This window comes from Equus quagga, chromosome 19 (assembly GCF_021613505.1).
Source record: "Equus quagga isolate Etosha38 chromosome 19, UCLA_HA_Equagga_1.0, whole genome shotgun sequence".
Classification (NCBI taxonomy): Eukaryota; Metazoa; Chordata; class Mammalia; order Perissodactyla; family Equidae; genus Equus; species Equus quagga.
Genome location: NC_060285.1, coordinates 7,325,299 through 7,350,927, shown reverse-complemented (window position 1 = coordinate 7,350,927; position 25,629 = coordinate 7,325,299). Strand labels below are relative to the sequence as shown.

At 58.1% G+C, this 25,629-nt stretch overlaps 1 protein-coding gene across 2 annotated transcripts in view; it reads right to left on the bottom strand.

Moving 5' to 3' along the window:
- Positions 1–25,419, bottom strand: part of NFAM1 (NFAT activating protein with ITAM motif 1) — a 34,126-nt gene extending 8,707 nt beyond the window's left edge. The window contains exons 1-4 of one of the 2 annotated variants that reach the window (XM_046646546.1): positions 25,288–25,419; positions 10,018–10,347; positions 8,688–8,800; positions 1,522–1,620 (exon numbers count right to left, since the gene is read on the bottom strand). In XM_046646546.1, the coding sequence (XP_046502502.1) occupies positions 1,522–1,620; positions 8,688–8,800; positions 10,018–10,347; positions 25,288–25,366 (621 nt within the window). In that variant the 5' untranslated portion in view covers positions 25,367–25,419. The remainder of the gene's footprint in view (positions 1–1,521; positions 1,621–8,687; positions 8,801–10,017; positions 10,348–25,287) is intronic. The other variant, XM_046646547.1, reaches the window with a different exon arrangement.
- Between the last annotated feature and the right edge of the window lie 210 nt (positions 25,420–25,629).

Sequence of the window (25,629 nt, the reverse complement as noted above, 5' to 3'; positions counted from 1 at the left end):
GTGCATCTCTCCCATTGAAAATCATCTTGGAGAAGGCTATCTATTCACGTGGAGAGAGGTTCACGAGATATTGTAACATGAACAAAGATAGCTGTACTACTCCAACAAAAAAAGTGTGTGTGTGTGTACCGGTCTCTTCGTATGTATTTATAGGAAAAAAAGACCGGAAAGTATAGAAGTCAGTGTTACTAGTATTTATCCTGGAAGAAGATAGGCCTGGGATGGTGGTTATTTTCTTCTTTTTGATATATATAGAGAGACAGCTCCCATATGTGAGTGTGCACGTGCGTGTGTGTGTGTCTGTATGGAGACAGAGAGAAATGTTTTTATTTAACAGCTGACACCAGAATTGCTCATAGGGAAAATACCAGGATGAGCTGCTGGGAGAATAGGGGGAAGTCTGGGGCCACGTGGGAATCAGGGGCTGGTGGAAATTCCCTGGGCTGGGGGGCTGATGGCCCTTCGAGAGCTGGCCGTGTCATCTGGAGCTGTCATAGCTGCCCTACAGGGACACTGACTTTGCCTCATCCCCAACTGCCCCGTCCTCAGCGAACAGGGCCATATTCTGCATGCACTCTGTGTGGGGTTTTGTAGAGATTGAGGAAGGACCCGGGTTTCACGTGTGAGTCAAGAGGGTCGGGACAGGAACAGTGAGCGCCCACACAGGCAGAGTCCTGGTGCAGAGGCAGCCGGAGGATGTGCCCTTGGCGAACCTGCGGGACCTCACAGGGCTTTGAGCACCCAGATTTGGAGCCAAGATCCTAACCTGGTGGCTCTAGAGCTCACGGAGTTGAGCCCCACCGACGCTGACTGGCATTTGTGCCGCACGTTCTCTACAACGAGCGCATGTTACTTGTGGGACTAAGATAGACGTAACTGAAAACAAAGTTTGTCGTGTTCCCAGCTGCTGGGCAGAACGGCCAGCCAGGCGCAGGTCTGAGCCCCTCCCAGGACGATTAGGAAGACCACTGCAGAGACAGGAAACGCTTACGACACAACGAAACAGTGTCCCAGCCCGTGTCTCCGCTTAATCGTAAAGATAAAACAACGTCTGTGTGCGGTGTGGAAGAGGGAACGCGAAGAGTTAAAACTCGTTGATGTGTGAAGGGCGTGGAGCAGTGCCTGACCTTTTTCCTCTTTTTGTGGTTTTTGTTGTTGCCGCGACGTTGTTTGTGCAATAAGAACAGGAAAGAGTTAGTGGGCCGGTCAATGTCATTTGGTCAGATGAAGAAACTGTCTTCATTCCTCTCCAACTCATGCCCTTGATATCCCTTGTTCCAGAAGTGAAGGGGTCTGCCACGGAGGGGAACGGGGTGGCCCCTTACATCTGCGTGCCTGCTGGGGGCCGGGGGCCATACATGTGTAATCTCAGTTCACCTTCATAGAAACCCCACCAGGCAGGAATTCTTGTCCCCAGTTTACAGATGAGGAACTGAGGCTCAGAAAAGTCACGCAGCTGGTAAGTGACCAAGTCAGGCAACCGGACCCTGAGTCAGGCCCGAGAGAGGCAGACAGACTCACTGTGTAGATGGATTCAGCAGGAGGCTGCTCCTGACCACTGGCGGTGCTCGGGGCCGGGCACTTCTGGGCGGGGTGCTTCCGTGGAGCCTGCATCTGTTTCTGGGAGGAAAGGAGTCAAGGCTGTCAGGGCTGGGAGCAGCAGGTCCCCTGTCTCCACCTCGCCCCCTTCCGCCCCCCAGACCCGCCGGGGAAGGATGGCAGATGGTCATGAGACCACACGGAAATTGACCACTCAGCACCTTCCGCCCACCTTCTCCAGGGAAACCTGGCAAATGCCCCCACCACCTCCATCAGACCAGTCATCTGCCTGGAGGTTCCATAAAGGACAAAGACCCCCCACGAGGCGTTGCCCACGGACACAGGGCCTGGCTCAGGGTAGGCGGGCAGTGCAGGCACAGCGCCGGTGTGATACGGCCCCCGGCTCTGGAGCTGACTGTAGTCTGTAGTGGTGGTCCTGAGCGAGCGCCAGACCAGGTGTCCAGTCCCGCTGTGCCCCCCACTGGCTCGGTGGCCTTGCACAAGCCACTTCCCCTCTCTGGGCCTCGACTTCTTCAGCAATAACCCTCTCTGTGAGGTTGCTGCAAGGATTCAGGAAGGTGATAAGTGGTAAGCGCCTGGCACTTAGGTGGCCCTTGGCCAACCAACGCACACCTGTCAGGAACCTCCTGTTAGCCAGGCACCGTCCCTGCCCTCCTGGACCTGAGGACCCAGTGGGGAGACGGAAATGCACTAGGACTTTCACCAACGTGTGTGCATGTGCTGATCAACAGGGACAGAGCCTCCTCACACAGGGAGGGAGCAAGCTCCTCACCCGGCCGGAAGGGATGTTTAAGACCTGAGGGCTGAGAAGTTGGTTTGGCAGGAGAGGGAAGAAAGGCAGAGGGAACAGCATGTGCCAAGGCTCGAAGGTGTCGAGGAACTTAAAGATGGTCAACTTGGCCAAAGAGGGAGGCGAATCCGCCCGGGATGGGTCAGGACGGCTGGGCAGGACCGCGTGAAGAGAGCAGACAGTGGAAGACACCTGAGCCGCTCTAAGCAGCAGCTGCCAGGATGGGAAAGCGCATGCTGGCTGCTGCGTGAAGCACTGGTGGTGGTCCTGGAGGCAGGGGCGGTGGGCCTGCGGGAAGGCGAAGGCTGCGGGACAGGAAGACAGTGAGGAGGCAGTGCGGTCAGCCCTCCAGAGGCAGAGGGAGGCCATCCGGACGTGCCCCCTCGTGGCAGGCGCCACACTGCCAACAGTGGAGCAATGGCAGCCTCACCTCGGGGTAGGAGCTAATTAAAAACCCTGGCCGCCTGCCAATCCCCAGCCCATTTACTCGGGATTAGCTCTCGAGAGCTACTTAACTCTCAGGCAGAAGCCGGCGCCACCCCCAGTCACAGCATAATAATGGCTCAGGATGATGGAGCCTCACTGGTTACCGGGTGAGTTCTAAACACATTACCTGCCTCATCTCATGTGCCCCTCAACAAACCTGCAAGACAAGTCTTCTATCATGTCTGTTCCCAAGGCTCAGAGAGGGCAGGCAACTTGCCTGAGGCCACAGAGCCAGAAGCAGCAGAAGCAGGATTTGAACCCAGGTCTATGAGATTCACCAAGATGCTGACCTGATAGCACCTGGAGATTTTGCTCTTGTTTTGTTTGAATGTATAGGTCTCATGGGCAGTTAGGTGCTGGCACTTTACAGTTTACAAAGAACCCTAGGATTGGTCTAATTTTCATTTAATTCCCGTATTAGCCTGAGGACCCGGGCATGGAATTCCCACTTTACAGAGGGGGAAACTGAGGCTTGCCCAGTGAGTCAGTGACTGTCCCTGGATCGCGCCCAAATGCCTTGCTCTCAAATCTAGTGCCCCTCCGCTATGCCGCCTGCTTCTTGAGGGGTCTGTCACAGTCAGAGGGCGTGGCTCACCCGCAGGCAGCTGGGGGGCTGGTGCCTCTCCCCTCGCTGAGCCAGTGGCCTGGACACTGCCAAGTGGACATGAGCTCATGGCTAGGGACCATCCTGGACCCCATGCTGAGCAAGACCCAGGCCAGGCCCTGTGGTTTCTAATGAGACTGGGGGTGCCACTGTGGGGTCATGGGAAGGAGCCCCAAGTCTCCCAGGAGGGTGAGGCAGACTTCTCAGGGCTTGCACTGTCTCCTGAAGATAGGAGAAGAGTCTGAGAAAATGTCCCAGGCCGCGGGAACAGCACATGGAAGAGCAGGACATGTTGGGGACATGCAGAACCATGGACTGTCAGACAGTGGCTGACAGAGTAAAAGATGAAAGAAGATGAGCTGGGAGGCTGGTGAGGGCTGGGCCACAAAAGGCAGGATGCCACAGTGTCTCTGCTCGGAGGGGCGGTGAGAGCAGCCAGGGCAGGGAAGCAGTCACATTGGGTCAGATTCGCATTTTATAAGGCTCCCTCTGCAGCCTCAGAGGTGAAGTAAGAGTTGGGAGGAGCGGGAAGCGAGGAGGCATGAGCTCCCAGGAGGGGCAAGCCTTCCGGGGGAGATGAGGAAGGATCCCGGGGAGCGCAGAGGGAGCCCCCCTTGAAAAATCAGATGGATGCATTTTAATATAGGGGTGGGGATGCTCCGCCCCTTGGAGCCAGCCTTGCCCTCTCCGCGTGCCCTGTTCCAGGCCACCCACATTTGTGCTTCCAATTGTGATTTTCAAATGAATAAACCCATTAGAGTGGCCGTCAGCAGCTCAGGAAACCTGTAGTGCCTCAGTTTCCCCATCTGCAGAATTGGAGTGATACTGTTGCCTTGCCCGCCTCACAGCCTGTCACCTCAGCCTCATCCTTCAGGTCTCCGTGCTCACTCTCCCCATCATTATTCCTTCCACAAGCACCTACTATGCGTCAGGCTCCCCCAGGCCCTGGGGACGCCAGTGCCCTCTAGGGCTCATGCCTGGTGGGGGAGACAGTCATGAACTCAGAACAAGGGTGTGGGGAGCAGAAGGAGGAGGTGAGGCTGCAAGAGGTGATGGAGCCCCAGACTATGGGGTGGGGGCAGGGAGACAGGGCTGGATCCTGGATAGACTGTGGCGGGACTTGCTTAGGGCTCAGCTGTGGAGGGAGAGAGGAGACAAGCACAACTCTGGGGCTTTGGGCTGGAGCGTCCAGGGGCGTGGTGCCACTTACTGAGATGGGGCAGATAGAGAGGGCAGACTCGGGCGACTGAAGAATGCTGGCCTGGATGAGGTAGGTGCAAGCACCCTTAGGCCCCCACAAAGAGTGGACATGGTCTGGAGCTCGGGGAGGGGTCTGGGCAGCGCCAGGAGGTGGAGAATGTAACCCCTGGGAGCAGAGAAGTCATCGGAGAGCGTAGACAGGGCAGCAAGAGCTCCGAGGAAGCGGCCTGGGACATGCTGATGTATACAGTCCACAAAGCTGTGGGTAACCCAGCACAAGGCTGCCCGGGGGGCCTGGAAGCAAGGGAAGGAGAGTCCCATGGAGAAGGGAGACCTGCTGTGTCAGATGTCCCCAGAGCGTAAGGATGGATCCTCAAAGTCTGCTCCGGAGCTGGCCTTGACCCTCCGGCTGGGTGGAGCCTTGCACCTGCTCTCCGGGGCAGGAATCACTTGCCTCTTCTGGGTCAGTAGCTTCGGGCTTTGATTCATTGATATCCGCAGCCGCCTGTGCTCCTGGGGTCCTCCAGGCCTCCTCGGCCCTCCCCTCTCGGCCCCCACAGCCTGCAGCCTGGCCTGGTCTCCAACTGGAGGCCCCCACTGCACGCTGCCTTCCTGTGCTCAGATAACGGTTCACATCGCCTGGCCCGGGAGGTGGCACCCCCAGGGTTGGCATCACGAACGTGGTTCCCGCTCCAGGAGCTCTGGGGACGTCTTTGGCAACACAAACCCGGCAGCGGCTTCTGGCCTTCTGAGTGCTCTCTCCTTCAAGGCCAGGCTTTCGCCCAGCCCTTCCTCCCCCAAGTTCAGGGAGGGACAGCAGGAAGCACTGGGGCATCGCGCTCCTGCTGTGGGTCAGGCACCCAGCTGGTGCCTCCAAATGCTCTCTTCCACCCTTTCTGTGTGAGGGGCCGTCGATCCTTATCCTCATTGCTGGAGGAGGATATCCTCATTGCTGAGGCTCAGAGAGAGTCAAAGCTTGACAAGAGGGCGGGGGCCGCGTCTGTCTGCCTTTCCACTGTGTCTGGCACTTAGCCCAGCACCTGGCACATACTAGACACTCAATGGCTATTCCTGGAAGGAGAGGAGGGGAGGGAGGAGCCAAGGCCCTGCCATAGGGTGAGAGGCTGGGACCGGAAGCCTGGTGTGGCTCCAGGGTGTACCCTTCCACCTCCCCTCCCAAGCCTTTACTGAGCACCTACTCTGCGCTGGGTGCCTCCCTGGCCTCACAGGACACTGAGATCCAGTCATTACAGCCCCATTTCGGCAGAGCAGGAGCTGAAGTGGGGGCCCAGGGTCAAGGGCACACCTAGCCCCGGTCTGGCCCTTGCCAACTGAGCTTCATGGCCACGGAAGGCACTGGTGCAGTCACTCACATAAGCCTCATGTGGGGGTCCACAGGCTGGGCGTGGCCCCTCATCACCCTGCCTGAAGCGCAGTTTCTGTCCACAGCCTCTCCCAGCCCAGGCGCCCTGTCCAGCCCCTGGTGGCTGCTCAGTAGCCATTCACTGGGGCTGGGGCTGCGTCCTAATGCTGGGACTCGTGGGAGGCTGAGGGGAGCATTTCCCACTGGTCTTCTGTCTTCCTGCTCAGCTGTCCCTGTGGCCAGGCAGGAGTTGAGGACTGAGGACCCACCGAGAGGGCAAGGCGCCTCTGGACCTCCCAGCGCCCGGGCGGAGAGAAGGGGCTCCCTCTGCAGCTTGTCAGCAGGACGAGGCCAAGTTAGGACTGGCTCGTGCCAGGGTCATGCCTCACATCTGTGGCATCCCAAGGGGGCTCACAGGACAGGAAAGGAACCAGAGGGAGGCTGAGGTCATCACTTGGACTCCAGCTCAGAGAAGGCAGGAGAGGCAGCCTCTGGAGTTTCATGGCAGAGACAGCGGCCATGCTCAGCTTCTTCTACTGCCTCGGAGCCTTTTCTGGAAGAACGACAATGTCTGCAGCCTTGAGGCAAGGGTGGGAAACCGAGGCAGGGTTTGAGTCCCAGGCCTGCCCTGCACCGGTTGTGTGGCTCAGGCAGGTCCTCCCCGCTCTGACCCCAGGCAGCCTCACCCGTCCTTCCATCTGCAGATGTCTGCCGGACTCTGGCCCCGCAGGCCCTGATCCAGAGGCACCCAGGCTCTCCTCGCGGGAGCAGAGCAGACCCGTAAACTGGGCGCTAGCAGACTGCGCATGATCTCCTCAGTGAATCCCGTGGGCCTCACCTTCAGGCTTTAACCCACCTCACTCGCCACTTCTCCTGAGGCCGGCCTGGTCCCAGCCACCGGCGCCTCTGCCTGGACCATTGCAGTAGCCCCTCGCCGGGTCTGCCTTCCACTGCTTCTCCTCACGGCAGCCAGAGGCTCCATCAGAATCTCCGTCCCATCCCGCCCGGTCTCTCTCCAAGCCCTCCAGTGGCTCCCAGCTCACTCAGAGTAAGAACTCAGGCCTGTTCAATGGCCCTCGCCCCGGCCCCCCGCCTCCACCCTCCCTCCCTCCGCTCTCTGCACTCGGGCCACACCACCGCATAGGCCCCCCTGCAGCTCCTGGGACGCTGCCAGCATGCTTCTGCCTCGGAGCGCCTGCACCTGCTGTTCCCCTGCTGGACACACTCTTCCCGATGCACACCTACCATCCTTCTGAGGGCAGTATGGGAAGGCCCTCCGTGACCCTTTATTTAAAACAGCAAGCTGCCCCATTCCCACACTCACTACCCTCCTCACTTTGCCGTATTTTCCCCAACACCTAGCACACTGCTACGCTGCGTATTCACTTGTTGGTTTATGGTCTGTCTTCCCTCAGCTGGAACACAAGTTCCACAAGGGCAGGGATTTCTTGGGGGTCCATTTTGGTTATCCCTGTATCCCCAGGGCCTGAACAGGGGCTGGAATGAGTAGGTGCTCAATAAATATTTGCTGAATGAAGGAGCAGATGAATTCCCACCTAAGGGGGCCTTCCCTGGGTGTGGATAGGGTATGGCTCTTGGGTGCAGGGGCTTGGCCTTCCTGGACCCAGGGAGCCCCCCTTGGTGGGGCCGCAGCCCCCTCCCCACACGCAGGGCCTTTGCTGATGGAGCTGTTCCCTCAGGGAGCAGAGAGCAGAGGTGCTGCACTCTTGGTCCCAGAGGGTGGAGCAATGGCCTGAACCGCTCTGATGGCAGCCTTCGAGCAGCCAGGACAGAGGGTCCTGGAGTCCCAACAGCCATCTTTGCACCCCAGAGCCTCACAGAAACTGGTGCCCACTGGGTACTGCATTCCTTCACTCAACAAACACTTCCTGCCCGCCTACCACGTCCTGGCACACACGGAGCCACGAGAACAGGATCCCCTCGGTCTCCGTCTTCATGTGTTTGCTGCCTGGTGGGGAGGGTGAGCATCGAACAAGAAACCACAGGGCTGGGTGACGATGTGAGCGGGGAGCCCCACTGGGGAGACACCCCTCCCTGCATAGGTGCCATCGCAGCATGAGCAGGAGTCAGCCAGGCGTAGAGCTGGACCAAACTGCCCCATCCACCTGCACTCCAGCCCTGACTCTGCCACATGCTTGCTGTGTGACCTTGGGCGAGTCACTACCTCTCTGAGCCTCACTTTCCAGAGCTGTAAAATGTGAGGAAACCTCCCTCACAGAGTTACAGTGGGACGCAAATGAGAGCTCGCATGGGAGGGTGCCTGGCGCACAGCGGCTCTTACGAAATGCTTCTTCCTTCCTTCCAGGTTGCTGGGGATCCAGAAAATCTGGAACAGGAGCCCCTAATCCGAAGAGCTAGAAATGGTAAGCACACAGGTCTGCAGCTTCCATCAGATACTCAGAGGGACCCGTGACCCACGACCCGGAGAAGGCTGAAGAGCCCTGGTTTCTTGTAATGAGATCAAAAGGGGCCTGGTGAAGGCAAGTTGGCAGCACAGGCCCAGCCGCAGGGGAGGGTGAGGAAGGGCCCCTGGTGCGAGAGGCCATGAGGAACACCTATGACAGGCACCCCTCACCAGGGCCTACCGGACGCCCCTCGGGAGGCATTCCTGAGCGCAGTGAGGGGGCGGAGGGGCGGTGCTGCCGTGTGCGTGCATCCCGTACCTTCTTCCAGAGCAGCAGGGCCGTGCCCACGATGCTCAGCACAGTCAGGAGGCCAGTGAAGGAGCAGAGAAGGAGCTTCTGGGGGTCCTGCGGGGGCTCCCGGTACCCCATGTCTAGGAGCGCAGGAAAACAGAGCAGTCAGTTACCCTGGAGAGGTGGGGCACCCCGGACCCCCAAACCCTGTGTTCTCCTTTACCCAGGTCCCCGCTTACAACACCCCCCACAAGAGCCCCCAGGCCCCCACCTCGCCTCAGGCCCTCACTCCCACACTTGCTTTGGCCAAGCCCCTCTCTGGCGCTGCCGTGATTCTTGTTAAGGGCCAGGACCACATCTTTTGCTTCTTGAGTGCCTGACCTCAGTGAACTGGCTCCACTGAGAGCTGCTGAGGGACCCCGGTGAGTCATTTCATGCCTGGGGGGGGGGGGGGCTCCTCTTCTCCACAGGTGCAACAGTGATTACACGGGCAGGCGTGGTGAGGATGAAGGGACGGGTTCTCACAGGGCATCCTGCAGGGCAGGTGGCTGCTCTGCACCAAGGGTGGGTGAAGGGCACAGCCCAGCCCCTTCCCTTGAGCCATCCATCCATTCACCCGTCCCTCCATCCATCCATCTGGCTGGCAAAAAATTGAGGAGTGCCAACCACGTGCCAGGCATGCCAGTGTCTGTTATTTACCAAGCCCCCTATCACCAGGCACGCGCCCTTGCGTGCAGGAGCTCCTTCACCCCCAGAAATGATTTTGGCAGGCTGGGTATTGTCATGAAGACCAGGTCCAATGTCACATCCTGGCGAGCGGCTGAAGTGGGGTCCAAACACAGGGCCCTGGAGTTCCGAAGCCCCAGTCCTACCAGTGGGAGTCTCAGAGGCAGGTCGGAGAGGCATGGCTTCGGTGATGGGCTGTTCTTAAATTTTTGGAGTCAATACTCCTTTGAGAATGTGATAAAAACTAGGAATCTGTCCCCAGAAAGATGTACATGAGCCAAGGGTTCGATCACAGGCCGCCACAAACATGCACGTGCACACGCCCAATTCTGCACTCACCCAACCCCCGCCCTATGTCAAAGGGACTCTGAGACCAAGGGGCCAAGGGACCTCTCTCAGGTCATCTGCTAGAGGTGGCCAGAGGCAGATCCAGAAAGGTGGGCCTTTCCACACAAAGGGGGACGTCTCGGCACACCGGCATGGCCAGGCGCTTCCTGAGGATGCTCTGTTCTGTTTCGCCAAAGCTGAAAGATGAGACAAACATCCCCCACTGTAGATCCTATGCCCCAGACTCTGCTGCATGACACCTCTGGGCCCTTCAGTTGGGGAGGAGGCACGGAGGAAGCCTCACCTCTGACCAGGATGAAGGTGCCGTTGCCTTTCACTCTGGAGCCGGCCCAGGAGATGGAGCAGTAGTAGGTGCCGGTGGCTGATGAGTTGGGCAGCTTGAGGGTGACCCGGCACTCCTGGGTGGAGGTCTGGTTCTCTTTTCCCGGGTTGAGTTGGCAGCCAGTCTGCTTCTCAGAGCTCCTGTGGCCCTGGAGGTCCACGCGATAGTAGTGGACTCTGACGTCCTGCAGTTCGGGGGCGTACGGGTGGGTGATTCTGCAGCCGAAGGAAACAGGCTCGTTGGCCAGTGAGACCACAATGGGAGGGCCAATGTGGATCACTGACTGCCCTCCTGCAGGGGAAGGAAAAGGAGAGAGTGGGGGCTCACTCTCTGGGCTGCTCCAAACACCTGCTTCCCCGTGAGGACCGTGGCTCACACTCGCACCTCCCGTGCACGTGTGTACAGGTGTTGTCCCAAAGGCTTTACACATGACTCTGCACCTCCCAACACAGCCAAGGCAAAGTGTGGAAGAGCTCCATTTTACGTAGAGGAAGAGTCTGAGGGTCAGGGAGGTCAAGCTGCTAGCTTTCAATCTTTCAGCAAGTACCAAGTGGAGCTGCAACCCTGCCCGGGGCTGGAAGACTCCAGACTCCACGCTGCCAACCACTCTCCTTCCTGAAGGCCAAGAAGCTGCGTTGGATGAAAACACAGGCCTGAGAAGATTCAAAGCCAGGGAAGGAGGAGAAGCAAAGAGGAAGGAGGCAAGAAACAAAATAAAGAAGCCCTTCCTGGCAGTGGACACACAGAGGGAGGCAGGTCTGCCTGTGGCTCGCCCTGGTCTGAAGGAAGAGGTGCGCCAGGCAACGGGACAGACAAACCCTTCCCTGAATCCGAGTTCGGAGAAAAATGTCCAGCTTTATGGACTATGACAAGCGACGCCCCAAGAGCAGTTCTCCGACAGCACAGAGGTGTTCCACATGGAGCCGCCTGACCGTGATGTTCAATGACCAATGACCGTCACAAAGACAGTTCTGCAGGAGCACCCCCCCCGCCACCCGCCCATCAGAGGCACCTGGGAAAACAGTTTGAAAGGCCCCAAAGCAGCAGCTTTCCCAGCTGGGCCTCCCGTCCCCCTGCAGGCTCCTGAGATGCTGGTCAGATTCTGGGCCCGGGTCAGCAGCTGCCACCTCCCCACTCCCAGATTTCAGGGCGCAAGTCCCCTCAGCTTCAATAGGCCCTGTCCACCAGCACCTTCCTTCTCCAGCAGCCGAACAACAGACAGTTCTAAATTGAGGTCGGCAGCGAGCAGCCAAGAACACGCTGGCCAGGTTGTTAATCGGGAGAAGATCATGCGCTGGAGACGCTCGGAGGGAGAGGCAAGATTTATTTTGCTGGGGACGGTGAGGCGTGCGCCTCCCGCCTGCGGTGCCGGGCTGGCATGAGGCCAGGCTGCTTTCTTCTCTGGTGTCTTCAGCTCAGTCCTGAGCTGGATCCCAAGAGGAGGTGAGGCCGGGCCCTCCGGAAGACTCCGGGACAGGGACAGAGACGGCCCTCCACACCCGTTAATCTTTTGAAGCGCTGTTCTCCCTGATATTTTGAGCTTCCTGTTGAGCAACTCAAGAGACAGCCCTTACCCCCAAAGAACTAAAGGCTCGGGCAGTGCCAGGGCACGACTAGCGTGTCTGGATGTCACAGTGCGTCGGCTCTGTTGTGTGTCACACGTGACGATGCTCCCGTGTGGAGAACCCACTGCCCAGGCCCCGGGCCCCCCTCTAGGGGTGGAGCGGCAGGGGATTTCACGCCACACTCTGTATCTTGGGCTCTGCTGTAGAGTGGCTGTCATTGCCATTGAACTATAACAACACATTAGTTTTGTCATAAAGCCAGGAGCATTGACTCAGGGCTGAGGTTCGTCTGAGGTGTGGCAGGGGCAGGGCGGGGGTGCAGAGGCAAGGGGGAGGTTGTTGCATGCTCCCCCAGGGGCCCAGGTGGGCCACGGAGGACAAGAGGCCACAGGCGTGAGATGAACATTACTCGCCCTGCCATCCTACCTGCACACACCGGCCACTTCCTGCTCTGCATCCACCCTGCGTCCCCTCTGCCTGTGGCTTCCACCTCCTCACCTAGCCAACTTCTACTTAGTCCCCAGACTGGGGAACTGCTGCTGACTTCTATCCACATCCTGCCACGTGGTTCTGGCAGTGGCCTGACCTTGGGTCAGGCTAGTGCTTCCTCGTGAGGGTCAGCGGTTGGAACCCGACCAGAATCCCCAGGGAAGCAGTGGCTGTGCCAGGGCCTGCCCCAAGGCCTCTTCACCTCCTGCTCCTCCTCTCCGTGCATCTAAGAGGCCACCCCAGGCCCGGGGAGGCTGGACGTGCTGTCAGTGCTATGAGACCACCTTCCTGTTTGTCTTGGCAGGAAAACGTTCATCCAATTGTCTTAAAAATTCTCCCCACTTGAGGTATCCCTCTAGAAAATGATGGAATCTGCTAGTGCTATTAAGCCAATCTTTACAATTCTGGGGAAATCTGTAAAAACAGACAACTATTGTTCTGTGTTCTTCTGGGATTCATTATTTTAAGGTGAGAGGGTTAGGATCACGAAAACGCGTGACCCTGGCTCTGGTCTGACACCGAGAGGAGGACCTCAGACCTCGGATGAAACTGCTATCTCCAGAGTGAAGAGACGAGGCCGTCCCTGCAGATCAGAAGGACCGCCAATCTGGAGACAGCAGGCCGAACAGGGAAGAGGGGGAGGCTGCAGATGCAGCGAAGGCAATCTGGCCTGATGACGTAGCTAGTTGCTGCCACTGCCCCTTCTTTTTATTGGGGTGTCAGCACCCCAGAGCCTGGACTATAGCAGCCGGGCTCCCACACTCTCTCCTGGACCTGTGCCTCCAAGACACACCTTCTGGGGTGCAGGCTGCTCCAGCTGGCTGCTGAGCATCTCCCAGTTAAGGCTCAGTGCTACCGACAGGTCCACAGTAATTTCCGAGTCCACGAATTCTTTCCAGCTGCCATTTGTTTGTGCCTCCAACAAACCTTTAAGGGGTACCAGCTAGGTCACAGGCCCCATCCAGGACCTGGAGGGGCTCCCTGCCCTGGCAAGGTCCACAGTCTAACAGGGAAGTCTGGGGGGCAGGGCAGGGAACCACTAATTCCGTGTGGGAAGAGGCATGCTGGTGACCTGGGGGTCTGGAGGTCATCAGTGAACTGCCAACAGGAACACACATGTACAGTGGGGCTGAAATGGCCCAAGGACAGAGGGGGAACAAATGTATAGAAAACACACTCTGGCTGGGTGTGACACTGGCCCTCTGTCAACCAGACACCACGACAATCCCATAAGGCAACTATCGTAACCCCATTTTGCAGACAAAAAAAATCAGAGGGTCTTAGAGGCCCAAAGCCAAGAGTTCCTATGTGGTGGAGGTGAGATTTGGACCCCAGTTGGTCCGACTGTACTGAGGAAGAAGAGCCAGCAGGCACCCTGGGCGTTGGAGTCAGAAACCCGGCCAAGTGAGACTGTGCGGGGCTAGGAGTGTGCTTGGTGGCACCAAGCACAGGAGATATCAGTTGCTAAAGAGACGGGTTCGTCAGACTCTGGCAGAAGTCACGGACTTTCCCAATTGGAGGCTGACAGTGGCTGCATGGCAGAGGGCAGGGGTGAGGAGGGGACCTAGATAAAACCGAGGGGCGCCCAGCCTGCCCTGCGTGTGCCTGCTTCTCACCCTAGACCCAGAGGGGCTTCAGCGGGACCCTCACAGAGCTTGAGGCTTGTCCCCTGAGTGCCACAGGATTGGCACAGTGGCTGATGTCTGTCTTGCACCCAGTGATGGCTGCATCACGCTTTGTCCCTTGTTCAGGCAAAGGGAGTGTGTCCCCAGGCGAGAAGGAGGGCAGGGTAGAGCTAGTGGGCCTGGGATCCTCTTAGATCCATGGGCTGCCGAGAGGGGCGAATGGCCCAGGGAGGAGGACTGGGGGCGACCCTGGATTCCTGGGGCTGAGGCGGGACGGAGAGCCACCGGAGCCCGGCTGGCACACCCTGGTGGGAGCTGCCGGGTGGCCCAGGAAAGTGCCCTAGGGAGTCCACTCCAGACCCTGCCAGCGCCCAGATCATCGGGCCACCTGTCCGCAGCAGCTGGCCGTAGGGCTCTCTGCCCCGCCCGCTCTTCCCCCTCCCCTGCTTCCACCCAGCCGACGTGTGGCGAGGGGCCCAGAGGCCCTCACCCCGGTCTCTCACACCGAACCCAGCTGGCCTCTCTGGCGTGAATCAAGTTCAGGATTTGGGCAGTTACTTGGGGCTGGGGATTTGAAGATCTGGGCCTTGTTTGTGACTGTAAGTGACCACAGAACACTGAGTGACCGGAGCAGCCTAGACCAGCCCGCTTTCCCTCCAGGCGGTGGGGGAATCTCCCCACGCTGAGAGGGACGGGCAGCGGGAGCAACATGAAGTTCCATAGGATAATTCTCCAGGAGGCCTGCACCTTCTCGTGCTGGCCGGCCAGACAGGCACGGGAAGGAAAGCTCTTCAAGGAGCCTTGAGTGTTCTATTGAGTGGGTGGATGGATTGATTTGATGGGCAAAAGGGAGAGGGGCCTGGAGTGCAGGTCGGAGGAGGAAAGGAGGGGGCAGCAGGGCAGGGAGAATTTGAAGGCCGGGTCCAGGAGAAGTGTTTCTGGATGGGAGGAGTGTGAGCCTGCGTGAAAGCACATGGTGCAGCCCTGGTGGGGGAGGTCCACGGCGGGTGGGAGGGGCCAGGGAGCAGGGACAGTCAGAGACGGGATTGGGAAACAGTCACAGCATGCTGTCTGGGAGGGCCCGCTCCCGAGGGCCACCACCGGAGCCCAGCCCTGCCCCAGAGCTTGGCTGCTTACTGTGCATCTCCTGGTCCTCCTCCCGCCCCACCTCCAGCCCCACCTCCCGCCCCACCTCCCCCCAGCTGCAAGCACGATCAGTTCATTGGGCAGCCCAGGCCGCAACTAAGCCCCACCCACCCACCATGCCCCGCCCACCCCACCGTTAGAAGAGATTGTGTTTTCAGGGATGGCACATCCTTGACCCCTCACTTCTGTGCAGTTTCAGGGACTGCTAGGAATCCTTGGGGCGGGCCAGAAATAGGGGTAGGGGGTGCCTGGGAGAAGCCCAGTTTCTGGAGACAGGAGGCCTGGGTTTGTGTCCTGGTTCTGCTGCTCAAAGACCGTGCAACCTTAGGCAGGTGGCTTTACTTCTCTGAACCTCAGCGTCTTCCCCACTACATGGGGAGATTAACAATACTAACCTTACAGGGTCATCATGAAATTAAATGAGGCCGGGAACACAGCGTGCCTGCCACAGGGCCAGGCTGCCTTTTCCCCAAGACAAAAACGAGGTAGGGAAGTCAGCCCATCCTGAGTCCTCCTCGGAGTCTGGAAAGGCAAATGCCAGCCTGACTCTTCCAACTGCATAAGTGACAGGCCCACAGCGCAGGGCACACGCAGCACGGAGTGGCCTCTGGGCATGACAGGACCCTGGGGGCCAGCCCTCCTTCCCTGACCAAGCCTGTCTACCGACTTGGGTCCCGTGCAGGGCTGGACACAAGGGAACGGGGGACGCCCTGGGGCGCAGACCTCGGGTGTGGCCCTCGAGCGTGGCCCTCGAGCGCCCCTGACTGGTGAGCTGTGTGTGGCAGGGGCTCTGAGCTGAGAGCCCTCCCCCAGCAGCCCCCTCCTGCTCTTTCCCATCTTGCTTGTCTGTTGCCCTTGTTGGGAAAGACTTTGTCTACCACCCTGATTCCTTCCTTTTCCGGTTCTTCTTTTGAATCTGTGGCCGCTTGAACTGTGGGTTTGAGAGCTGGTTGGAGGTGCCCTACTCCCACCCCTGGCCTGGGGACCCCGTGCTGAGTCCCTGTGGGGAGAGATTTGCAATCAAGGAACTTGACTGGGTGTGTGGAGGGGTGCTCACCCCATCTGACCTCCCCACCCCAGCTCAACACCCCACTTCCACCTCGAAAGCTCCGGAATCCAGCTTCCTCCCCTCCCCAGCTAGGGCCCACCTGGCGCTGCCCTGGGGGAGCCACAGCCATCCTGCTGTGCCCTCCCTGGCCCCGCTGGGCACCCCACCAGAGGAGGAGACCCAAGAAGGAGTCTGAAATCAATTTACAGGGTCAAGACAAGCAGTTAAAAAAAACAGAACATGGAGCATTTCATGCGTAGTAAGGGCACGTTCGTGACTTGGATTCAGTTATATTCATACAACTGAGTTCAGACAGGGCCGCGCTATAATGTGCATCCCTTAACTTTGGGCCACCGTTAAAAAACAATTGATAGCCCCTGGCCTAGATGACCCAGTCCACGCTCCAGGCCCTTGCAGACCAGCTCAGTTGCCCTCAGCCCTCGGTTCACCCCCGACCAGCGCCAGGCCTACCTCGAACCTTTGTTGGTGCTATTCCCACTGCTAGGAATGCCCTGCTGTTCCCTGCCTCTCCCCAGGCTGTGGGGTCACCCTCTCGGTCTGCAGGACTTTCTCACCTCCTCCCTGAGCCCCTCCTGGGGGTGCGGCCCTGCCTGCCCAGAGCAGACTCTCAGGCATCACTGTGAGGCCACGTGATGATAAGAGCTGACCTCCCTGGGCACGCTCCCCTTTCACAGATGAGAAAAATGAGGTTCAGGGAAGGAAAGAGCTTGCCCCAGCAGTGCAGTCGTCAGTGGCAGAGATGGGATTTTAAGCTGGGTCTCCTTGGGTCCTTAACCCCACACTCTTAGCCACTGCTCTACCCTATAGTTTAAAAATCTCAAAGGAAGCAAAAGAAAAAACTCCAATGAAAGAACTGCACTCTTTTAAAGGGAGGGAAAAATTCAGAGGCCATTCCCCAAATATGGGTCAGCTAACAGCATGTAGGGTCTGGGGCAATGGTACTCAGTCCTGACCCTGTAGCATTAGGGGGTCGCCCATCTCAAGCAGAGCTCGTGGCTCCCAGAGCAGAAGCAAGGGGCCCCAGGAGCCCTCTACAGACCACCTTGTGGCCAGGCCAGCCAAGTGTCCAAAGAGGGCTGGCCAGCGTCCATTCCTCCCTCACTGCTGCGATGACATCCCCTCACCCCCAGAGTCTGGCACCTGCCCCATCTCTCTCCACTCTCTCCAGCTGCCCTGGCTTCCTCGATGCTCCTCTACTACCGATTCCTGGGCTGGGCCTGGGCCGCAGCTCCCCCTCTGCTAGGAACTGAATCCCTCCTATGCTCTGAGTATCAGCATCATCAGCCAAGGGCGTGAGAGCCCAGACGTGCTGATCAAAGGTATCCATTCTGACTTAGGTCGATTTTAAAGGAAAACACTTTGATGCCCCAGCTACAGAAGAAAGCGGTTCCCACGGTCTTTATTTTTGGCATAGAGTTTTGCCCTCCCGTTTAATTCTGGCATCTCTCAGAGCTGTGCCTTTTTTCAAGGCCTGTCTGAGGGGCTGCTGGGATGACACAGGTGCAGGGCTGCTGGTTTTAGCACAGGGCTCTGGCCACTGCCTGAGCAGGAGTGCCAGGATGCTGCAGAAAACAGGTGGGTCCTTCAGGACACACACCTCAAATGGCACAGGGCCCGGCGGCTGATTGGGGAGAAGCGCGGAGCAGGCATTGGAAGACAACCTTTGAATGGATGTGTATTATGGAGGTTTTAATGCTGATGCCCTCTGAACGGAGGCATCATACTGGCTGTCACATCTTTCAACACCTCCAAATTACAAAGATGCACACGGATGTGGCTTACCTCGGGGGCTGTTTCTACAGCCGGCCTGTGTCCCGTTCTCACGCCTCCAGACTCTGGACCCTGGGTGCACAGCGACCATGCGGGGACACAGACCAAGTGCAAAATGTCTAGTGTTTGGTCCCAGAAATGTATAAACTTCACGGGTGTTAACTAGTACTTCACAGCGGACACCTCCTTTTCGGCCCGTTTTCAAAGGCAAGTTGCTCCAAGCTTGGACTTGTTTGAGGGTGTGGCCTGGGGTACCAGGCGACTCGGTTTCTCCCTTTACACCCCACACTACCCTCAAAGAAGGGTGTCAGGTGGAGTGGAGGGTGGCAATAGGGACCAAGAGGTGGGGTGGGGGTCCTGCTCCTAGTCTCTGAATGGGGGCAGGAGAAATGGAGTGAGGGGGATAGATCCTACCAGGGTACCCCCAGAGTGTGTGCCCACGTGAAGTCCCGCCAGGGAGGGCCAGGCTCACCACTGGGAAGGGAGACTGGGAAGTGATGAGATAAAGGGGAGTCTCGGGGCTGCAGAAACCCAAAGGAGGGGACCCCACCCAGCTGGAGAGGGCGAGGGCTCCCCAGAGAGGTGACCCTTAGACTGGGCCCTGCTACTTTTGTAAATTATAATTCTTCAGGTCCCCCCCCCATCATAAAAGTGAAACATGCTCACTATAGAAATTCTAGAAATCACAGCAAAGGATCGAGAAGAACATGGAACTTGTCTGCAGGTCTGCCACCCTGGCATCACAGCTGTGAACGATTTGATCTTTCTTCCCCGTCTCTCACTGAGCTGAACTTTGAAGGAAGAGTAGGAGGCAGAGGAGGGGGAGGGGCACAGAGAGGGGGGTTTAAGCATGAGAAAGCTCCTGGGTGGAGCTGCTAACAGGGCACTGAGTTGGAGAACTCCAGAGCTCTGGTCGAGTTGAAAGAAAGGGTTTGCGGGGTGGGGGGAGTCGTCCTGGAAACCTGGGGGAGCCTCTGGGGGCTTCTAAATTGGGAAGTGACATGATCATATTTCTCGTTAGAAAGATGACAAGAGAAATACTACTGAGTTCCAAACAGCCTTCCTTGGCCCCTAAAACTTCACATTTATGACTCATTCTGTGGGATTCAGTGTGTCCCCCCGCCCACCCCGGCCTCCTTTTAAAATACTACTGCTTCTGGTTGTCAACACCCTAACTCCTTCCTGTAGATGCCTTCGCCCAATCACTTTCATCCCGACTTTTCTTAAATCTCTACCTCCCCAAAGACCCCGTACCCTCCAGACACAAAATCGCCCAGTTGCCCTCCGTCCTCTCCTTCCGCATCCTCCAATCTGCCAGCCCCGTCCCTCCCTCCCAGCCGCCGCCTCCCCTCCCATCTCGCGCAGGAGCAGGTCAACAGAGACCCTGGTGGCTCAGCTGTGGCTCCTGCTGGTTCTAGCCGTGACCCTGACCCTGCAGACAGCTCCCTCTTTGACCTTCTCCCTCCCCCCAGGGTCCTCCCAGCCTGTACCTTTGCCCTTTGCCCTTCGCCCTTTGCCCTTTTTCTGGCTTTTCTTATATAGCCCACCTCTTAAGTTTCTATCCTTGTTCCCTGGCTCTGTCCACACCCTCACCTGCCCCAGGTGAGCTCAGTCACCCCCCTCATACCTCTGAGCTCCATAGCTCAGAACCCCAGGTGACTACCTGGGGGGTAGGGCCTGGTCCTTGGGTTTGTCAGGGCCTGGGAGAGTGGGTCAGAAAGGACACTGCAGGGAAAGAAGCAGTTTGACCTTGACCAACAGTTTGGAGTCACCAGGTGGGCAAAAAAGAGGACATCTTCCAGGCCAACACCAGGAGCAAAGGCTCATGGGAGGTGGTCAAAGAGCAGGGTGGGGGCTGGCCCAGTGTCATAGTGGTTAAGTTGGGATCCTGGGTGCAGACCTAGCACTGCTCATCAAGCCATGGTGTGGTGGTGTCCCACACAAAATAGAGGAAGACTGGCACAGATGTTAGCTCAGGGCATATCTTCCTCACCAAAAAAAAAAAAAAAAAAAAAGTGTGGTATGAGAGAAATGGGCAGGAGCCTGGCCGGGGCAGGGCCTGGAGGGTCTTATTTAAATGCATTTCGGGGCAGTGCGGCTGTCTGCAGCCATGCTCCAAGGACACATGGTGATCATCCTTATACATATAGGTTGACTCCTGGTCCCCTAGCTCCCTAGGACAAGGTCCGAGAAGGGGAATTGCTGATTCAAAGAGGATGCATATTTTAAATCTTGATATGTGTTGCCAAGTGGCCCTGAGAAATGTGACCTGGACCCTATGACCAGCACTGTAGGCACCTCCCGTGCCTGCATGCTGACCGGCTGCCTGATGGGAGGCTGCATGATGGAAGGCTGCCCCTGCCCTTGGGCTTGGGCTGCGCTCGCTCTGGGGCCCCTCCCCTGTCCCTTGCGGCAAGCAGAGTTCTGGCCCTGAGCCTCAAAGGAGCCCCAGCTCCAGCCCTCCCCTCTCTCCCCCACAGCCCACGCAGTCCTGGTGCAGGAGGGGAGCAGACACCTGCCAGGCCCACCACACCACCTTGTCCCCATAATTGAGGCCTCACGGTCCCTCCCCGAGGGGTCCCAGGTGCCAAGCCCTGGGGCCATTGGTGGTCCTGGACGTGCCTTCCTGTCGCCACTGGCAAGAGGCCTGATGCGGGGGGGGGGGGGGGGGTGCTGAGCACCATGACAGGGAAGTAGGCGTTCAGAGAGGTCAGGAGGCTTGGCCAAAGTCTCCTGGGACTCAAACTCAGGCAGTCAAACTGTCCTTGCCAGGGGGCCAGGAACTCCGCCTGCCAGTTTCACCTTACTCCCTCCCCGTCCACCCCTCCAGGCTCCCCCTGAATTACCCTCTTCCCTTCCTCTGGCTCCAGCCCCCACCCCAGTGCCTGACACCTGCACTCCCACCATGGCGAGGCCATGCCCAGACCCACAGTGAGCAAGGAAGCAGGTGGAGCGCCAGAGGGAGCAGGTGGAGGGCCAGAGGGAGCAGGTAGATGGCCAGAGGGAACAGGTGGAGGGCCAGATCCTGTTTCCGGGTCCACATTTACCCAGCACTCCCTCGTCCATTCTCTCACTCACAAGACATGAGGGTCTTGTTACTCCACCTGCACCAGAGGAACCCAAGGCTCAGGGAGGACAAGAGGTCCACGCCTGCCCCACCTCATCAAGACCACCCCCTGGGCCTCAGGTGCCTCTCCTGGTGGCATAACGTCTCCACCTGCTCAGAGCACCCTCTGGAATTGTCTGTGGCTGAGGAATTCGTCTTGCTATTGTTAGCATTTTCTGGGCATGCCCAGGTGCCGGGCACCGTGCTGGGAGTCAAGGATTCAAAGCCAAGTGAGTCCGAACATTTCCTGCCCTCTCGACGCTCACAGTCCACACAGGCAGGTAGACAGCACCAAGAGAAGTGGCCTGAATGGGAACATGGCCCCTGGAGGCACCAAGCACACGTGTGTCTGGAGACACAGACGAGTATGCAAAGCCCCAGACCAGAAGCTCCTGAAACACTGACCATAACGATGTAAATCGCAGTATGTTCATTCAATGGGCCCTCAACAGCAGGGGTTTACAAACGTGTTCTCTAAAGGGCCAGATAGTAAATATTTTACACTGTGCTGGCCATATGGTCTCTGTCACAGCTACTCCGCTCCACCGTTGGAGGGTGACAGCAATCATAGATGATCTATGAACGCATAACCATGGCTCTGTTCCAATAAAACTTTACTTATGGACGTGGAAATGTGAATATTGTATAAATTTCACATGGCGTGAAATATTCTTCTTTTGATTTTTTCCCCCACCCATTAAAAAATATAAACACCATTCATAACTCGCAGGTCCTACGAAATGGCAGTGGGCTGGATTCAGACCAAGGGCCGCGGGGAGCAACCCCTGCTCTTTAGCAATGAAAATAAACAAACTTCAGCCACATCGTCAACTGGAGACATCTTAAAAAAATATCACATTGAGCGAAAGAAGCAGGTCATGAAAGGATAGACGCAGTATCATTCTGATTATACAGAGTTCAAAAACAAGCAAGAGTCCTCTGTATCATTTAGGGATGCACACCAAAGGATAAAACTATAAAGAACAGCCGGGAGGCCACTGCCCTGGAAGTCAGGATGGTGGTACCTCTTGGGGGGGGGCGTCTGGGGGTAGGGGCCCAGGGGCTCTGGGCACTGGAATGTTCTCTCTCTTGACCTGGGTGGTAGTCACGCAGGACCTTGTCTTGTAATATTTATTGCACTTTTCTGTGTCTGTATTATATTTCACAAGTTAAAAAGGGAAAGCAATGACAATAGGACCTATTGGAACAGCGTCTGTACCCCTACCTGACAGGCATTTATAATCCACCCGGAATTGTATCCCAGTGGGGATCATATCCCGCGGCTCTGCTGAGAGACGGTCCTCTCATCAAACGGAACCGGCCTCCCCGCGCTCTGCCTTCTGGCCTCCCAGCCTTTATTCCTGCTGTGCCTGCCACCCACCCACCTGCTCCGTCTCCTCCCCATCCCGGCTGGACCCCGCTCCGTCAGCCCCTCCAACACTCCCCCTGCCCCACCTCCAGCAGGGAGGTGCTTCTCCTCCGCCTGCCACAGAAGCTCTTTATTGGGATTAGACAAAGATGAAAAGCAGAGGCCAGTGCTGACAGCGGCCGGAGCTGCGGGAAGGGAAGCAGGAGGCCCCTGAACATCTTTTGGATGACAAAGAGAGTGGTGGCACCTGAGTCCAGAGCACATGGGGGAGGGGAGGCAAACCGGCATCCGTGACTCCACCTCGGGCTGTGTTCTCCAGGTGGCTCTCACAGTTTCCAACAGGCTGAGAGTGGGGGCTGTGGCTTGTTCACCTCCAGGTCCCCCCAGTGCCTAGAACTGGTCCTTCTCAATGGATATTTAAGAAATAAATACAGCCCAAGAGTTCTGGAAAAGCCAGGAAGAAAAAGGGGACTGATGATTGTTAAAGACCCCAAGGCTCAGAAAGGTTAAGTGACTTGCCTGAGGTCACACAGTAGTCAACATAAAAAGGCATTGCACCTGGTCTGTCTGGTCCGAAGCCCTTGGAGGTGACTGAGAGGTGACTGAGACCCGGTGGAAGCAGGGCTAGAGCAGGCGTCCAGCTGCTCTCAGGAAAGCTGAGCCTCAGGCTCAGAGGAGTCACCTCCAGGGGAGAGTAGTTGCCCATGAGACCACAAGTGGCTGCTGGATCCTTTGAGGAAAGGAGAATTTGCAGAGGGCTCAAGAGACCAGAGGCGAGCAGGCCTGAGTCCCAGCTCACAACAGGAGAAGGATGGGGAGCAGGAGAGGTCCTGAGATGCTGGGTGCGCTGGAGACCACTGGAAAGGCAGAGCCGCCCCGAGGAGCCCGTGGGCTCCTCAAGATGTCGAGGCAGCCAAGTGAATCTCACGTTTCGATGGGCTCTGCTGGGCTAGCAGGTGGCTGATGTTCTCTGAGCCCCAACCCCGTGCCCTAACCACTCAGTCACAGGATGTGCTACTGCAGATACCACTGTCCCACCCATTTAACAGATGAAGCAGCTGAGGCACAGCCACCTGCCAGGGGCCCAGGGTGAGTCCCACAACTCAGATTCAAACTCTGGCTGAAAGCCCCGGGCCTGCATTCAACCCTGCATCACGCCAGGGTTCAGGCAAACGGCGCATTGACCCTGGGCTCGGAGCCCCCTGTGGACTCAGTGGAGGGGACCGGCTGGGCCATGGTGCTCCATCTTGGCGGTTCATGGAGCTGGTTGCCCAGGCTGATGGGTGAAGTCAGGGGACGTTGGGGAATGTGGGAGAGGTCAGATTCCTTCCGTCAAACCCACGAAGCTCAGAGACAGGAGGGTGGGGGAGGGGCAGGGAGCCGGGCGCCGCAGGGGCAGGACCAGGACCAGGAGCACTGGGGTGCTGCGTGCTGCTCCAAGAGGTTCTAGGAGACCGCGAGGGTGTTTTCCTCTCTTGTGAAAGAGCAGTTTCTCTTTTGTACGACGTTTGCTGCAACACTGGGGAAAATTTGCGGTTTGTTTGTAGTGAAGACAGTTACAAAGCGTTTTTCAAAGCAGCACCCCAAAAAGTCTCCCCTGCTAGGTTACTGGAATGTGCCGGGTCCCTTTTGGGGAGAAGCGACCACACAAAAAAGAAATGAAGGGAATTAAGGGGGAATTAAGCTAAAAGTGACTAAGTGAGAGTTCAAACGCATTGTCACCAACAAGCTGCATTTCCTCGGGCCATCTTTGCACCCAGCCATGGGGGGGCAGGTAGGAGGGGGCTTGAAGTGAGCCAGATTAAAGGACTGAAGGAGATGATGTGGCAAAGGGCCTGGCCCCCCAGGCCTGTGGTAAGGACCCCAAAGTCTGCTCTTGCCTCCCAGGGCCAGGGGGTGGAGGAGGGGGGAGAGGAAATTTTTCTGTGAAGAATGTTCTTTACAAAGAAATGCAAGAGCAGCCCCAGACCCACTGCCAAAGGTCCTGGCTCCGGGCTTAGGCTGACTCTTAGGCTGACTTGGGTCTGAACCTGACCTCTACTCACCCTCTGGGCCTTGGGCAAGCCACCTGGCCTCCCTGTTCTTAAACGATGCCAGTGGGACAGCACCCAAGGGTGCCTCGAGGGGGGCTGAGTGTGATAAGTGCCCAAAGCAGCTAATTCATGATCATAAGAATAGCTGTTATTGGTCATGGTACAAAGGAAAGGCAGAGGATGAAGCAGAAGGTGGGCAGCTCCTGGAAGCCCCGTTGAAGTCTAACAGGAAGAAGAGCGCCTGGCCTGCACAGCAGGGCGGGGCCTCCTGGGAAAACAGGAGCGCCAGACCCGCTTGGGAGAGCCAGAGCGGAGGGAGCCCTGTGTGGGCAGCCCTGGCGAGGGTCACTCCTGGGGATTCCATGGCCTGGACGAACTTGCCCCAAAGCCACCCACCCCAGGGTCTGGCTTGGATGGAGGCCACCCCGCTTCTGAGGGGCCTGGGACCAGGGAAGGAGAAGAGCGTGGGCCCCCACGAAGGCCTGGCTCCCCTCGTAAAACGATGATGTGACCTCTGGCTGCATTTCAGGAAGTGGGAGGTGCGACCCTTTCTGGGGACAGTGACAATTTTGTGCCCCGGGCAGAGCGCTTCCGGTGGCCCCAGCTGGCCTCCCTTGCTCTCCTGGGCTACCACGGGGGAGAGGGGCTCAGCTGCTTGGCGGGTTCAACGCAGCCGCTCCCCCTCGAAAAGCCCTTGAGGGTGAGCTGTTCCTCCTCACTGACCCTCGCCCGACCCTGCCGCCCCCCGGCCGCGCCCACCCCCCCCCCCCCCCCCCCCGCCCCCCCCTTGTTCCAGGGCCAGGAGGTCAGGCCGCCTGGCAGCGAGGCTGCTAACCCGCTGCCGGGGGAGCGCTGCCCCGGCCCCTTCAAACGCCACCTTGGCGAGGCGTTAGCTAAACATCCTCCGGTGCCTGAAGGCTCCCCTGTGAAGGCGGCGATGTTCAAACGCAGCCAGCAAATCCCCCGAGACAGCCGGGAATTAGCCGTCCGGGCGGCGGATGAAAGGCGCTCTGATGCGCAGAGCCGAGCGCGCAGAGCCGGAGCCCGCGGCCCCCGTACCTGCGAGCGGCAGCGTCCAGGGCAGCAGGAGCAGACCCAGGAGCCCGGGGCCCCGCCGCCGCGCCGGCCGGCTCTCCATCGGGGCCTCTTGCTCGGTGTCTCTCTTTCCTCTTTGGTTTACAGGAGGGGACAGCGTGCTGGCAGCCACAGTTCCCCTTCTTGTCCCCACCAAGCTCCTCCCTGGCCGCCGGTCTGCTTCCTCAGAGCCTGGACTTCCACAGGAGGAGCTGAACAGCCCCAGGGCAGGCGGTGCCCGGTGAGGGACCTGGGGCTCACCCTCGTCCCAGTCCACCCAGTGCAGTGGGCTTCTCCCCTCCTCCGCCCTGTCCCACCCAGATGGTG